Source organism: Rhineura floridana, chromosome 10 (assembly GCF_030035675.1).
Source record: "Rhineura floridana isolate rRhiFlo1 chromosome 10, rRhiFlo1.hap2, whole genome shotgun sequence".
Classification (NCBI taxonomy): domain Eukaryota; kingdom Metazoa; phylum Chordata; class Lepidosauria; order Squamata; family Rhineuridae; genus Rhineura; species Rhineura floridana.
Genome location: NC_084489.1, coordinates 43,469,880 through 43,484,292, shown reverse-complemented (window position 1 = coordinate 43,484,292; position 14,413 = coordinate 43,469,880). Strand labels below are relative to the sequence as shown.

The 14,413-nt window shown below is 41.5% G+C and overlaps 1 protein-coding gene across 1 annotated transcript in view; it reads left to right on the top strand.

Moving 5' to 3' along the window:
* The window catches only part of LOC133364817 (histone deacetylase 5-like), a 76,100-nt gene that overhangs the window by 49,944 nt on the left and 11,743 nt on the right, over positions 1 to 14,413 (top strand). The window contains exons 4-5 of the mRNA XM_061585680.1: positions 3,583 to 3,667; positions 11,597 to 11,750. Of these exons, the coding sequence (XP_061441664.1) occupies positions 3,583 to 3,667; positions 11,597 to 11,750 (239 nt within the window). The remainder of the gene's footprint in view (positions 1 to 3,582; positions 3,668 to 11,596; positions 11,751 to 14,413) is intronic.

The following is a 14,413-nucleotide window of genomic DNA, read 5'->3' as shown; positions in this document are numbered from 1 at the left end:
AAACTGCAGAAGACAAAGGTCTTGGGGCAGGTTAAGTAACAGGATTACAGGTACTCTGTGAACATGACTGATTTTTAATGAATTTCAGCAGATTATGAGAACTCTGACAGAAAAAAGTCCAAAAGGGCTGTGGGTTCCCCCCCCCTTTTTTTACACATTGAACTCTCTATTCTTTCTGACTGTTTTGTTTATCGCCATGAAAATTGAGAGTGTTGTTAAGCAAGTGTTTCTGAGTTCAGGACTATACGTTTTGTAAGATTTTGTTTTGAAATGAGCTTATGGGAAGCATCAGAATGGCATGGGGGTATTTTCAATTTAACATTGCGGAATGTGAAAAATCCACGCTGGCTATAGTATACAGCCACTCTTGTGGCTGTATAATACAAACAATATAACACATGAGCACAATAAAACAATTCTGCAGTTGATATAGGATGAGATTTCCTGGAATGAAACTTGTTTCATTGCTTCTTCAACAAATGGAGAATACGTATGAATGGCACCTAAAGACACCTCATTGTCTCAATATTCTTGTGAATATTTCTTCCTTTCAGGAAAATATCAATACCCTGAACTCTATTGCATTTTGTTGGATTCTAATTCCAGTTATAATTCCAATTGCTGTGGTCCAACTATAAAGAATATTCAGTCGTCAACAAGGATGAATATATGAAAGCTGCTCCCACATATTGGACTTAATGGACCAATGGTCTGCTAACTCACAGGAACATGGAAAGCTGCCTTATACTGTCAGACCATTGGTCCTTCTAGTTATATACTACTTCCAATGTCAGATACAGTATGTCTCTGTATACCAGTTGCTGGGAATCACAAGCAGGGAGATTGCTGTTGCATTCAACTCCTGCTTGTGGGCTTCCTGTTGGTATTTGTTTGGCGCAATGAGGTTGATGAACTAAATAAATCAGCCTGAGCCAGCAGGGCTCTTCCTATGTTCTTAAGTATTGTATATTCTGATAAGCAGGGGCTCTCTAGGGTTTCAGTCATTCCCAGCCTAACCTGCAGATGCTAGGGCTTGAACCAGGGACCTTCTGCATGCAAAGCAGATTCTCTACCCTCTTCCTTAAAAAAGAAGGAAGGGGCTGCCTTATACTGAATAGATCCTACTCAGCTTAAGGTAACTCCTTCCTTCCATTTATATATCCATGTACCTTACCTTCACCCTCACACATTTCCCATCTTGTCAAAGAATTTTATAACTCCATGATATGGTTTAGCTCACTTCTGCTTGTAAAGGCATGGTGGTGGAGCACTGGCAAGCTTTACCTGGCCTGCACAGTGATGCCATTTCTTTGAAATCCATTTCCTCATGCATAACAATTTGTCTGGAAGCAAGTGCAAGATAGCATAATATAGGCCAACTGAGCTAGCTTCAACCCTTTGAAAAATATTCCTCAGTGTATGTTTTTCAGGCATATCCATCAAATGGCTTTGTTGCTCCAGCGCTGACCTTAGTCAGTTGTTTATGCAAAATTCTTTTATAAAGATGTATTTTGAGCTCTTTTGCCTTTTTTTGTTGTTGCTGTTTTTCTCTGCTCTTTGGCTCCGGAGAGTGTAGCATGCCAAGAAGTGTAGGAGTGAAGGTGATGCTGCTATGTCTGTCAGCTCTAGAGTGATTCCTTTTGTTCATGGCTGGGTCTCATGATATTTTCCAGGGACACCCTCTTGTCTATTTAGTTTAATGATTCAAATATATAGATATATATGGATCACTGCCATCAGAAATTATTCTTGATGCAGTCTCTCTTTTTCTTCCAAAAGGACATAGCTTATTATAATCCACTAGTTTTTATTTTTTAGTGGTGTTTTCATAACAATGGCACATCTGGGTCAAACAGGGTGTGAGATCCTACCTCTGAAGGCTGATGAGGTTTTACTGACATGGAGCAGAAGCTGACAGGAGAAGAGAGACCATCCCATGAATAAGTTGTTAGCTATTTTACAGGAGAAACTCTTAAATGGAACCTGGGAGCTCTCCCTCAAGATCATATAGTCTACTTCCTTATCCTACAGTGGAATCCTTTCTGACTCAATCTATATTTGCCCTACACATTAATCCCTTTTCACACTAACACACAATATGCAGAGAACAGGAAAATTCAAGGTACTTCATGACAATGATTCCTTCACAATGCCTTTTTTTTTACTTTACAGACCGGTTGTTACCAAGGTCTGGTTCACTCATGTATATTTATCACCCAGTGTCTGCAGCCTCCAGTGACAACTTACACATGTAAATAACCATCATAGGTCTAATGCATAGTTCCAAACTCTCACACTTCATTTCAAATGATTGGGGAAAGCCTGTAGGCCGGTGGTCAAGCATCTGCTTTACATGAAGAATGCCCTAGCTTCAGTCCCTGGCATCTCCAGATAGGACTGGGAGAGACTCCTGCCTTAAACCCTGGAGATTCACTGCCATTCAGTTTAGATAATACTGAGGTAGATGGACCAAAGTTCTAATTTGGAGAAAGGCAGTTTCCTATATTCCAAAAGCATTGGCCCCAAACCAAGTGTTTATCAATAGCAGCCAAGCTGTATATACTGTATGGACCCCCTTCCAAAGACCAGCCATCACACATTCATTTCAGCAGAGAAGGGAAACAAGAGAGACTAAATATGGATCTTATAGACTATCTTATAGTATTGACTATGGAAATGATCAGAACATTTGTACATATGGCATGCAGTAACCCATGTACACCAATAACATGCTACATTTGTGCTCTTATAGCCATAGAAGCCTGTTCTGCATAATTGGGTTCCAGTGGGTGACTTCTGCAAATGTTCCTTACTGAATGAACAAACTAATGAACGAACGAATGAATGAATGAATGGGAGTTGCTGTATGCCACAAAATGACACGTTCAAATAGGCAAGCATGCGCAAACAATGATAAATTGATCTTTGCCCAAGACAACACATGCATTGCAAATTAATATACAGAAATGAATAAAACATCAGGACAGCTTTATGTAAGTGTGTCATGTTAGTAGCAATCAAATTTCATTGTGTATGCAATTTCATGCTTGTGCACTATTAAGTCTGTGTGCAGATATTTTTAGTATTTGTGAAGCACAGTATTTGGGGCACATAAAATTATTTTCTGATCTTTCTTTCCATGAATTATGGTTACATCGAAGGGGAGACAACAAAATAAGAATGACATGCGCACTTCAGTTCTAAGGCAACTTCCGCAAGGTTTTGTTTTGGCATACAGCTGCACTTATAGACGTTTAGGAATTTGATTTGTGAGAAGCCTACAAAAAATTACCCAAATAACTAGCATTTTTAAATGACTAATACACAGCCATGCACCTGCTTGAGAGACTCCATAGATTAGTCTTGCAGTCACCGGGAAGGCCCTTTGGAATTCAATTACATGGCTGAAAAACAGAAAGCAAATCTGTGTCCCTGTGCATTTAGTAGGAGGAATCCCCACAACATGTTGACTGCTTCTTTAGCTGATATTTTCACAAGGATTAAGCATTTCAGTGTGCCTTGCTTCCATGTGGCTTACTGTAAATTCATACAAGTTGCACTTGATTTGTTCTCATCTTGCAGCTGGAACCCCTCTCTGACAATATTCTCCATCAAACCCCTAATGTAAATGCGATGGCTTCTTTGCAAAAGACCACTGAAATTCACAGTAAGTTTCAAGGTTATTTGTTCTTTAAAACAAAAGTAATAATACAGCTTATTAACTGAACAGTTTTGGAAGATACATGAACCCCCCTCCCCAAATGTATGTATGTTGCATGCTTCTCTTTCCCAACATGCACTGCTTAATGCACAAGGGTTTCCTGACTCTGACTCCCTCTCTCCATTGGCAGCCCTCTCATAAACATACAGCTACACTCATGGGACAGCTGCCCATACCTAACAGTACACATAAGGGACCAACTGGATTAGTCTCTAAGAAGATTGATGCTCCCAGCTATACCAATATGGACTAAAATGATGGGAGTAGTCAATCTGAGTAGTTTCATGGCTTCGAAAATTGAATGCTCCTGTGTTGATATGTGTATAAGATGCATTTATGTGGTATATGATTGTGCTGCCATTTCTTCAGTGCAGCTGATGTTTAGCAAGTCTCCTGTTATATTTATTCAGAAATATGTTTAGCTCCTTTGATACAAGAAGAAAGTATTCCAAAACTGCCATGCAAGTAATTAGGATAGTGTGTGTGTTTATATACTTTTGTAAGTGTTACTACACATTTCAATTTGTCTTTTATATAAAAATGATCAAAGGCAAGCCAGAGTGCTCAGTGTTGTGTTGATTTCATTGAACAAAAAAGATGGGGTAGATTAAGGTATCTTTACTAAGCTTTTATTGGCACACTTGTAAGCTTTTGAGCTTCACAGAGTTCTTATCTGGGCAAAAATAGTTCAAGTGAATGTAAACAAGAGAAGGAGGGTGAGGAGAGACTTAGAAGTTTTACCGGCTTTGTCTGGTTCACTAGCTATGACCATTCCTGGGCAAGGGTAGCATGACCACTGTAGTTCATGGGAGGCTGGATTATTGCAGTGTGCTGTGTATGGGGCTGCCCTTGGGCCTGGTTTGGAAGCTCCAGCTGATGCAGAAGACAGTGGCCAAACTGCTGCTTGGAGCAAATGGCTAACAACATGTGACACCATTGTTAATATATGCACCGGCTGCCCATTTACTACTGAGTCAGGTTCAACGTCCTTGAAGGGGTGAGGTGGCAGCAACATTGGTGTGATGCAAATGCTCCATCAGGAGCACCAGACTGGTTCTGCGGATGTGTTTTCCATTGTGCCAACTTGCTGCTGTCTTACCCTCTCCCTCTACATCCCAATAAGAAGCACAAATGCGACTGACCAGAGAACAGATGAGCGTCAGCACCCCGCCTTGCGCTATTGGCTGTTTCTTCATCAGCAAGGCTTGTTCTTCTGTATCAGGTGTGGCGAATTCTGGCCTGCAGATCATTCTTGGCCCACCAGGGGGTCCAATTTGGCCCATGAGGCCATTTTCCACAACATAAGAACATAAGAACATAAGAAGAGCCTGCTGGATCAGGCCAGTGGCCCATCTAGTCCAGCATCCTGTTCTCACAGTGGCCAACCAGGTGCCTGGGGGAAGCCCGCAAGCAGGACCCGAGTGCAAGAACACTCTCCCCTCCTGAGGCTTCCGGCAACTGGTTTTCAGAAGCATGCTGCCTCTGACTAGGGTGGCAGAGCACAGCCATCATGGCTAGTAGCCATTGATAGCCCTGTCCTCCATGAATTTGTCTAATCTTCTTTTAAAGCCATCCAAGCTGGTGGCCATTACTGCATCTTGTGGGAGCAAATTCCATAGTTTAACTATGCGCTGAGTAAAGAAGTACTTCCTTTTGTCTGTCCTCAATCTTCCAACATTCAGCTTCTTTGAATGTCCACGAGTTCTAGTATTAAGAGAGAGGGAGACAAATTGTGCCCACCTGTCAATCAGCTATCACTTGCCCATTTGTCAGTCAGCTGATGTCACTCAATTCTGCCTTTGGAGTGCATGTCTGTTGCCAGCTGTGAGGGGGGGGGTAAATCCTGCTCAGCTTGGCTGCACACACCTGTTCCCTGCTAGGGACAGGCACACACAGCCAAAGCAAGCAGCCCCATTGTTTTTCAGGCATTGGCTATGAGAGTGACTCAAGTCAAGTCAATGTTTGCAAAATTCAGGCTTCTTTCTCCTGTTCCCATCAACTGATGGGGAGAAGGCTTTGCCAGCCCTATACTCAGCACTGTGGGAACCCCACGCAATAATTTTTGACAGGCTGGCAGGTCGACCCAATCATGTGGTATCATAACGATGTTATATGATTGACAGGTGGGTTGCCCCACCCACCTTTCAAAGTTGGCCCGTGGGGTGGGGCCAGATAAAGATCTGGCCCCCAGAACCAAAAAGGGTTCCCACCCTTGTTCTAAATGCTTGGCAATTCTATCTTTAAAATGCTTTGCACTGGTTTTCCCAATAAAGGTATTAAAGAAACTTGCCTATAATTTTTCAGATCCCCCCTATTCCTTTTTTAAAACCAGGTGTTACATTGACCATTTTCAAGTCTTCAGGTATGGAAGGAATTTAAGGAACAAGTTACATATTTTTGTTAGAAGATCAGCAATTTCACATTTGAATTCTTTAAAAATTATCGGGTGTGGATGCCATCTAGATCCATTTTTAATTTGTCAAAAAAGATGAGAACCTCCTCTTTTATTGCCACTATTTTTCTCAGGTCATCAGACTCCCTTCCTGAGAAACTTAGGTCAGGTACAGGGATCTGTCCTATATCTTTTGTAGTGAAGACAGATGCAAAGGATTCAGTCATCTTCTCTGTAATCTCCTTTTATTTCTGACTCCATTATCATTCAACCGCCTCCATAACCGGTTTCCTGCTTCTAACGGGTTTAATTGTTTTTATGTTTGGTAATAATATTTTTAGCTATATGCTGCTTGAAGTCTTTGATTGCATTTCTTTTGCTATAGTTTGTGTTCTTTGTTGTGGTTATTGTTATCGTCATTTGGGCAAGACTTCCATTGTTTGAAAGTATTCTTCTTGCCTCAAACAGCTTCCTTCATTGCTAGCCCGGATGGAGGTGTGCATGTGTGAATACAGAAATGGCTGGCTTTCGTGTGACTGGAATGAAGACTATTGTATGAAGTCACATTCACTGCTCTGTCTACTTTTGCCTCTAGCCCCCTGGCCCCCAGAGTCACATGGCCCCCAGAAGATTGTTCTTGAGGGAAAGTAGACCTATCCCTGCTATAAATTTGTAGCCAGAAATTACCATGTCCCACTGGTTCTCCCAATTCCACCAGGTTTCTGTTATGCCCACTGTATCTGCTAGCGCTCTGCACAGCCCCCCCCCCCACATGTCCTGTGGCTCCCATCTGAAGGGCATCAGGTCAACCTACCTTGTGTTGACCTGGGGACCACCCCCCCACCCTGGATCCAGGCCCAAATAAGTTCAGGGATGGGGTTTAAAACCCTGATTAAACAAACAGCTGGGAGAGCTGACCGAGATGGGGGATAATTCTGCAAGGTGCTGTAGAGGTACTGATGAAGGGGGGGGCATTGCAGTATCCTGCAGAATTAACCCTTCCACTTAACAGCCAATCAGCAGAGGGAACGATCCTTTGTGGGTGATGCTCTGCAACCTGCTTTCCTAAGGAAAGTGCCTTGCAACCCTCCCCCCAGAATCTCTCCCTAGGCTCAACAGCCAACGAGTTGAGGGATTGATCCTGCACAATGCAGGTTCGGTCCCCCAGCTTGTTGGCTGTTGAGCCCATGGAGTGATCCTGCATGATGCCTTGCAAATAGGGTTACCATCATTTTGTCATTTCAAAAAGAGTACATTTGGCTTCGATAAGTGAAAAGTAAGAGTAAGCTGTTGCACCATCTCAAAAAGAGTACATGTACTCTTGAAAGAGTACGGTTGGTAACCCTACTTGCAAACCACTACCCCCAGGATTGCTCCATGGGCTCAACAACAGCAGAGGGAGCAAACCTGTGTGGTGCAGGTTTGCAAGGTGCGTTCCTGCAGGAAAGCTCCTTGCAAACTAGCGCCTACAGTGATCCTGTGGGGCAGCAGCAGTGCTCAGGCAGGAAGGAGAGCTGTGGCTGCCTCTTCTCCCTGCCTGATGGCCCAACCTCTGACAGTCCCAGGTACTCTGGGTCATCGAATGCAACCTGTAGCAATCCATGACAGAACCCAATTCAGCTGAGGCCCAGATAAGTCCAAATGGGTCCGATTTGGCTTGGGCCTCGGCCGAATCCAGAGCACAGCCCTAATATATGTGCTCTCCTTTAAAACCAAGCATGCTAGCGTCCCCCTCTTGGTTTGGAGGCTTATAGTATTAGCATACAAATGCCTGTATATACATTGTGTCTGTCTCCCAATGTCTCTGGCACATGACTTTTCTTCTCTAGTGCTTTGGCCTCTTTGAATGGCTATCATGTCCCCTTCCTCTTTCATTGCCTAGTTCTGCCCTGCCCCCATTTGGACAACCATAAACATTTTCACAAGAGCTTGGAAAAGTTACTTTTTTAAACTACAACTCCTATCAGCCCCAGCCAGCATGGCCACTGGATTGGGCTGATGGGAGTTGTAGTTCAGAAAAGTAACTTTTCCAAGCTCTGATTTTCACCCTCATCCCTTAGGGATGATTCATCCCAAACCGGGTGCTTCTCAGCTTCTGTCAGCCTTCCTTCAGGGATCAGTTTAAAAGTAGTTCTGCCTTCTTTTTTATTTTAAGTGCCAGCAGTCTGATTCCACCCTGGTTCAAGTTCTGCACCTAGTGCAGTTTGCAAATATTTGACTGGTTAAATTTGTTGGGGCTGTGGGAAGGCCACAATCCAAAGGAGTAGAGTCAAAATTTAGATTTACTATATTTTATTAATGCTCTTGCAAAACTCCAGCAGTAAACATGGGTTCATTTCTTTTATGGTAGAGCAGGGTATTATTCCTATGCCAACAGATCTGGTTTTCTTGCACATCTGTTTTTCTAGCAACGCCCCCCCACCCACTTTGTGAACACTGAAACCCATAAATAATAGGTTTTGAATTGCTTGTTCGTTACAAACTCTAACTGCTGGATGAATGTTCTGTGGGAACATTGTGGAACGCCTATATAACTTTTTAATTAATTTTTTGTTTTGTTTTAATGAATAGAGGTTATAGACTATAAATGGACCGTTAACAGTGAATGTTTTTGTCTTATGTTTGAAAAAAGAAAAAGGTTTTGCCAGACACAGCAATTGTTTAGTGCTTTATTTACAGAGTTTTAAGTCATGGATTTTATATTGTTGGAGAAAAGCCAAGTTTCTATCACTTGAAGATATATATTTTTTTTAGATACATAATGTGCTGCAGACTGAATCACCCTAAAATTTTCTGTTTCGTAAGGATTCTGCTAATAACTCAAATGATCATGAGGGTACATGTCAAAGAAACCACCTTCTTATCATGCTACCAGTTGGTTAAATAGGTTGTCCTTTCCCTTCTGCTTGGCTTTTCTTCTTCTTCTATTGATGTCATCTCTTTTGTTTGTGAATGAAGGAAATCCTATCTCCTGAAAGGATTTAAGCTATGCTACATCCCAAATCATGAGGAAGAGAATTTCATCCAGTTAAGCTCTAATTCCTCATACTAGCTGTTGAACTCCTTCAAGCTATAGCCAAAGCATAGAGCAAAAGCTCCTAGGTTCAGTCCCTGGCATCTCTATGTGGGACTGGGAAAGATTCCTGTCTGAAGTCCTGGAGAGCTGATTCCAGTCAGTGTAGCCAATACTGAACTAGATAGACCAAAGGTCCGACTTGCCCTTATTGGGGAAGGACTGTAGCTCTGTGGCAGCACATCTGCCTTGCATACATAAAGTCCCAGGTACAATCTCTGGTGTTTCTAGGTAGGGCTGGGAAAAGCTCCTGCCTGAAACCCTGGAGAACTGCTGCCAGTTCAGATAGACAATACTGAGCTAGATGGTCTGATTCATATGCAGAGCCTGGAAATGTTACTTTTTTGAACTACATCTCCCATCAGCCCAATCCAGTGGCCATGCTGGCTTGGACTGATGGGAGTTGTAGTTTTAAAAAAGTAACTTTTCCAAGCTCTGTTCATATGGCAGTTTTCTGTGTCCAACAAAGCTACACATAAGTATAACCAAGTCATCTATTGGCTGTCGAAACCCTAGCATAGATCTCCTGTTTTATTATGACTGACTTGTGACCCAGTCCCTTGGAGTGTCCATGCTATAATGTTCCAGGACTATTTGAGAGTTGGGATCTGTTCATTATTCTCAGCTTAGTAAACAGCTTGACAGAGCTGCCCAGCTAAGCATTCCAAGGGTCACACCAAGGCCTAAAGTGCCTTTACCACATCAGTTTTATGTGGAACATATTGGATGGAAATGCAACCTTGATATTTAGTAAACAAACAAAAAATCCCCAACAACACTGAGCTCATCCTGACATAGAGAGATAAAAAACTCTGCTTCATGAAGTTACATTCACAAATATTGAAAGCAGGACTTGACAACTGTCTTAATTTAAGCATTCAAATTTGATTTCTGAAGCCATGGCAAATACTGAATTTATGCAAAATTTCATTTTAGCTCAAGCTCTTTTCTCCTTTTGCTGCCATAGGCTGGCTGCTTGAGATTCTGCAAGACAGCAATTTTTCAATGAAATTCACTATTGTTTGGGGGGTTTCAGAGGAAGTTGTTCTCCAACATGAGAGCATCTGCCAGTTCCTGGGTACACACACATGCCTGGGCTCCAGCTACTGTTGTGTCTTTGTTCACACCAGAATACACAGGCCAAATAGCACTTCCATGTAATCCATTTGGAAATCAATAAGTGCATGAAAGATTAGGGGACTAGAAATAATACATAGCCCTCCACAACTTGGGACCAGTTTTCTTGAAGGATTTCCTTTCCGCATATGTGCCCACTTGACCACTTTGATCTGCAGAACTGGCACTTTTATAAGTGCCACACAATGTTTTTTCCACACTTGCGAGAAATCAGTTGTGGCAGCAACTATTCTCCAGAGTGCCCTGCCTATTAATATTCAGCTGGTACCTTCATTGTACCATTTTCAATACCTGCTTAAATCATTTTTGTTTAAGCAAGCTGATCCCCACATGTAATTTTATTATGTATATTTGCTTTTAAAACTGTTTATTTTATCTGTTTTTTATTATGACAATGTTTTTAAAGTCTGTTTTATTGCTATTTTTAATAATTATTTTTGCCATTTTATGTAAACTGCTTAGAGTTATCTTTATTTAGTGGTATATAAATCTTGCTAAATAAAAATAAATAAGTATGTGCCATTAATAATGTTCCATTTGTGAGTGATTATTTTCCATTCCTCCAGATAGCTTGCTTCAGAGGCTTTTTGTTGTTGCAGCAGGCAGCTAGAATCTCAGGGTTGTGTGTATGTATGTGTGTTTAAAGAAACTCCACACATAATATAATGTACCAAAATTCCCTTGCTTGCCTTTTTCTAAGCTACCCTATAATATATGGGAATGCTCCAACAGTGGCCAGTACATATATTAACATTTAAAATAAATTATTGTTCTAGTACACACCCTGAGGTTAAAGTAAAAGAACATCCAGGACTAACAAATCTGATTGTTCTGGCAACATGACTGTGCAGTCCCTTCTGGCACACCTAACTTCTGTCCTTATTATATTTCTCCCCCTGCCTGCTCTTTATGATTACATTAAATGTACCTGCCATTTTTACAAATGTCAGATCTTGCAAATGCTGATACTGCAACCAATGCTCACACTGTAGAAAGAGTCCACTTCTGGCTGCTTCCCAGATACTAGGAGCTCATTAAACTGTATGCTTTTCTTTTAGTTTATTACTTTCTCAGGAAGGCTATGACACAGACCTTGGAAAGAGAACACTTTCCAGCTTGGCACTGTGGGATCCAGAAACATAACTTCAGTCTGAAATCCCTATTGCAATCGCTCACACACTTACAAGCACTCTGTGTTGGACCTCAGCAATTACTAGGGTTTATACCACCGTGCAAGCTAAAATTCCCATAAATTATGGTGTATTTTCTTTAGGCAAGTACTGGAAGTCTGTGAAGACTTATGCTGTGCCAGTTAGTTGTAAGCTGGCTGAGACTCAGAAACAAGAGAAAGAGGAGACAGAGGCAGTCTCAGCTATGGCCTTACTCTCAGTGGATGTTGAGCAGTCTTTTCCACGAGAACATGGCAGGTATGTACAAAATCTTAGAACTGCAAAGGACAAATGTTCATGTACTTGTATTGAGTGACTGAAGAAAATTTAAAGACCAGCCTTTTGTTTTGTTTTTAAAGTCCAGCCTCTTTGCATATTTAATCTTCATCTTTTTCCTAGAAAATGTTGGAACAACCAGAGACAGAGAAAGATACGTTGGCTTTGGAATGTTAGGATAATACAGACCTTCATCCAAAGGTTGGAAAAGTTACTTTTTTGAACTACAACTCCCATCAGCCCCAGCTAGCATGGCCACTGGATTGGGCTGATGGTAGTTGTAGTTCAAAAAAGTAACTTTTCCAAGCTCGGGCCTTTCCAGATGTCCTTCTTATTGTGCATTCATGAGCCTTTATACACGTGATAGTATTGGGGTGGTACATGCAATTCCGCTTTCAATGCTGTTTGCACCTGCAAAGTTTTTTGGGGAGACATGCTGCCTCATTTCCAAGTGCATATCCTATAGCTTTCTGCTGAAGTCCTGTAACTTTCATACTACAAATGTTCCACAGGGGGTTTTGTCCTGCTTTTGTTGCACTATAATACAAGAATGCTCCCCGCCCCCCAATAGCAATAATGTGGTAACATTAGAGAAGCATTGCAGAACAACTAATGAAGCAGCATGATTATGGACAATTCAGTACAAATCCATCACCAATGCGCTATTATTGCATCAATGACATGTTGCAGAACACACACACACAGTCTGGAGGGGCTGAAAACTATAGTAGCCACAGCAGAGTTTTTATTCCGTGTAGAAATTACTTTCATGAGCTTTGTTCTCATACCTACAAAACTCTTATCAAAACAAGCCTAGTAATGCTAAAATGATGAGGAAAAGGTTGAGGGCCCTCAATAAAATCTGCATACCCACCCTCTGACTCCTAATTTTAGCCAAATCATGCCCTCTGCCATAGCCTCCCAAGGGAACTATCAGAAAATGTAATCCAAGCATGATGCCCACCAAGCAATATTTATTTAGTAAGAAGCACTGACCCCAAATTCATCTCCAAGAGTGGCTTAGCTGTTATTCTAAACTACCTATGATCCCAGACCAATTGGACAGTATGCTAGAGTGTCATTATCTAGGAATACCCCCCCGCACTCCACATAGTGTTCTTTGAAGCTTATTCACACAGCCCTACAAAGTATGCTTCAGCCCTAGCCACATTTTTTACCCTTGTATATTTTTCTCACAGGTTCCTCATAGATTTTATTATCCATTTCCCATGGGAAATGGATACAAATGGGGAAATGCCTTGCTTCAAAATGTTACCAATTTCATTTACTGGGGAATTGAAATTGACAAGGTCCCTTTATTCAGGGGAGGTGCCAGTGGTCACAAGAGGGGGAGTGCACAGCCTTCACAAATTAAACAGAACTGGTCAGTGAAATGGTAGGGACTTGGCAGCAGTCAGTGAGCAGGTCCCAGGACTTGCTTGGAATGCACGTGATGCAGGAACTTTGCTGAAGCTAAGCAGATCTAGACCTTTGTTAGTAGCTGCATGGAAGGCCACCTGGGAATCCTGTCTGTGCCTCCTTGATTTTCATGATGGAAGAAAGGTGGGATATAAATGAATGCATAATTTTGCTGGTATTTGCCACTTTGTTTTAGCTGCCTCTCTGCACATGCTTTAAAATGGGAAAATGTGGTATTTGCTGTTGTTGCTGCCGTTGACAGAGAGGACAATGTAGACAGTAGATCAGAGTTGGTGGGGCCACAGCATGTCATGTGCCCAGGCCCATTCACATCCATTATAGTATATGAATTAAAAATAATGTTTATGAAGTGAAATTAAAGCCTGATTGAATCAAAACCGGGTGGCTATATTTTAGTCTTAATCCCTTAAATGAAAATGCAGTACAACTAGTGTATTTTGAATTTAAAGTGGCATCACCTAGATATAAAAAGGATAAACAAGAATTACCTCTGTGTAAAAGAACTCTTATGCTAATGAAAATGTATTGATTTCCATAGATCTGCTTGACCAAAATCAGGAGTTGCCCTCCAGTGAACATGGCTAACCATACTTTGTTTTCTACAGTGAAGTCTAATCAATGAATAAAGAAGGGAGTGTTCATTTTTCCTGCCTGCCAGCTGTTGTTTCACACTGACCTAACACAATTGACTTGGACATGAATTTAACAATTCTATAAAATGAAAGAACAACTGCCAATGCACTTCACTGATCCAAGTATTTCAACATGATGTGTGAATAGCTCCATGCACAGAACATCATATTGTCAGAAAAGTGACTCTGTTAAAAAAAACGGCATTATAGAGTTCTTAATGTTTATTCATGCCAAATACTTTTGGCACTTCTGCACAGCAAAGGAAAGTCCAAATGTAGTAGAACTGGTCTGAATCCATTGAATGAAAGAAAGAGGAAAGAGGGATAAGAAAACCACATCCCATACAGATTAACATCTTTGGATGCTGTGAGTAAAGCTGGACACACAGTTGAAAGAGGGGTTTTGTGGATGCCTTGGAGAGACATTTGGTGTAGCCCAGTGTTCCTTGACTTTGTGTTCTCAGATGTTGCTGAACTAAAACTCCCATCATCCCTGATCATTGGCTGGTTGGAGATAATGGGCGTTGTAGTCCAGCAACATCTGGGGACACAGGATTAAAGAATACTGGTGTA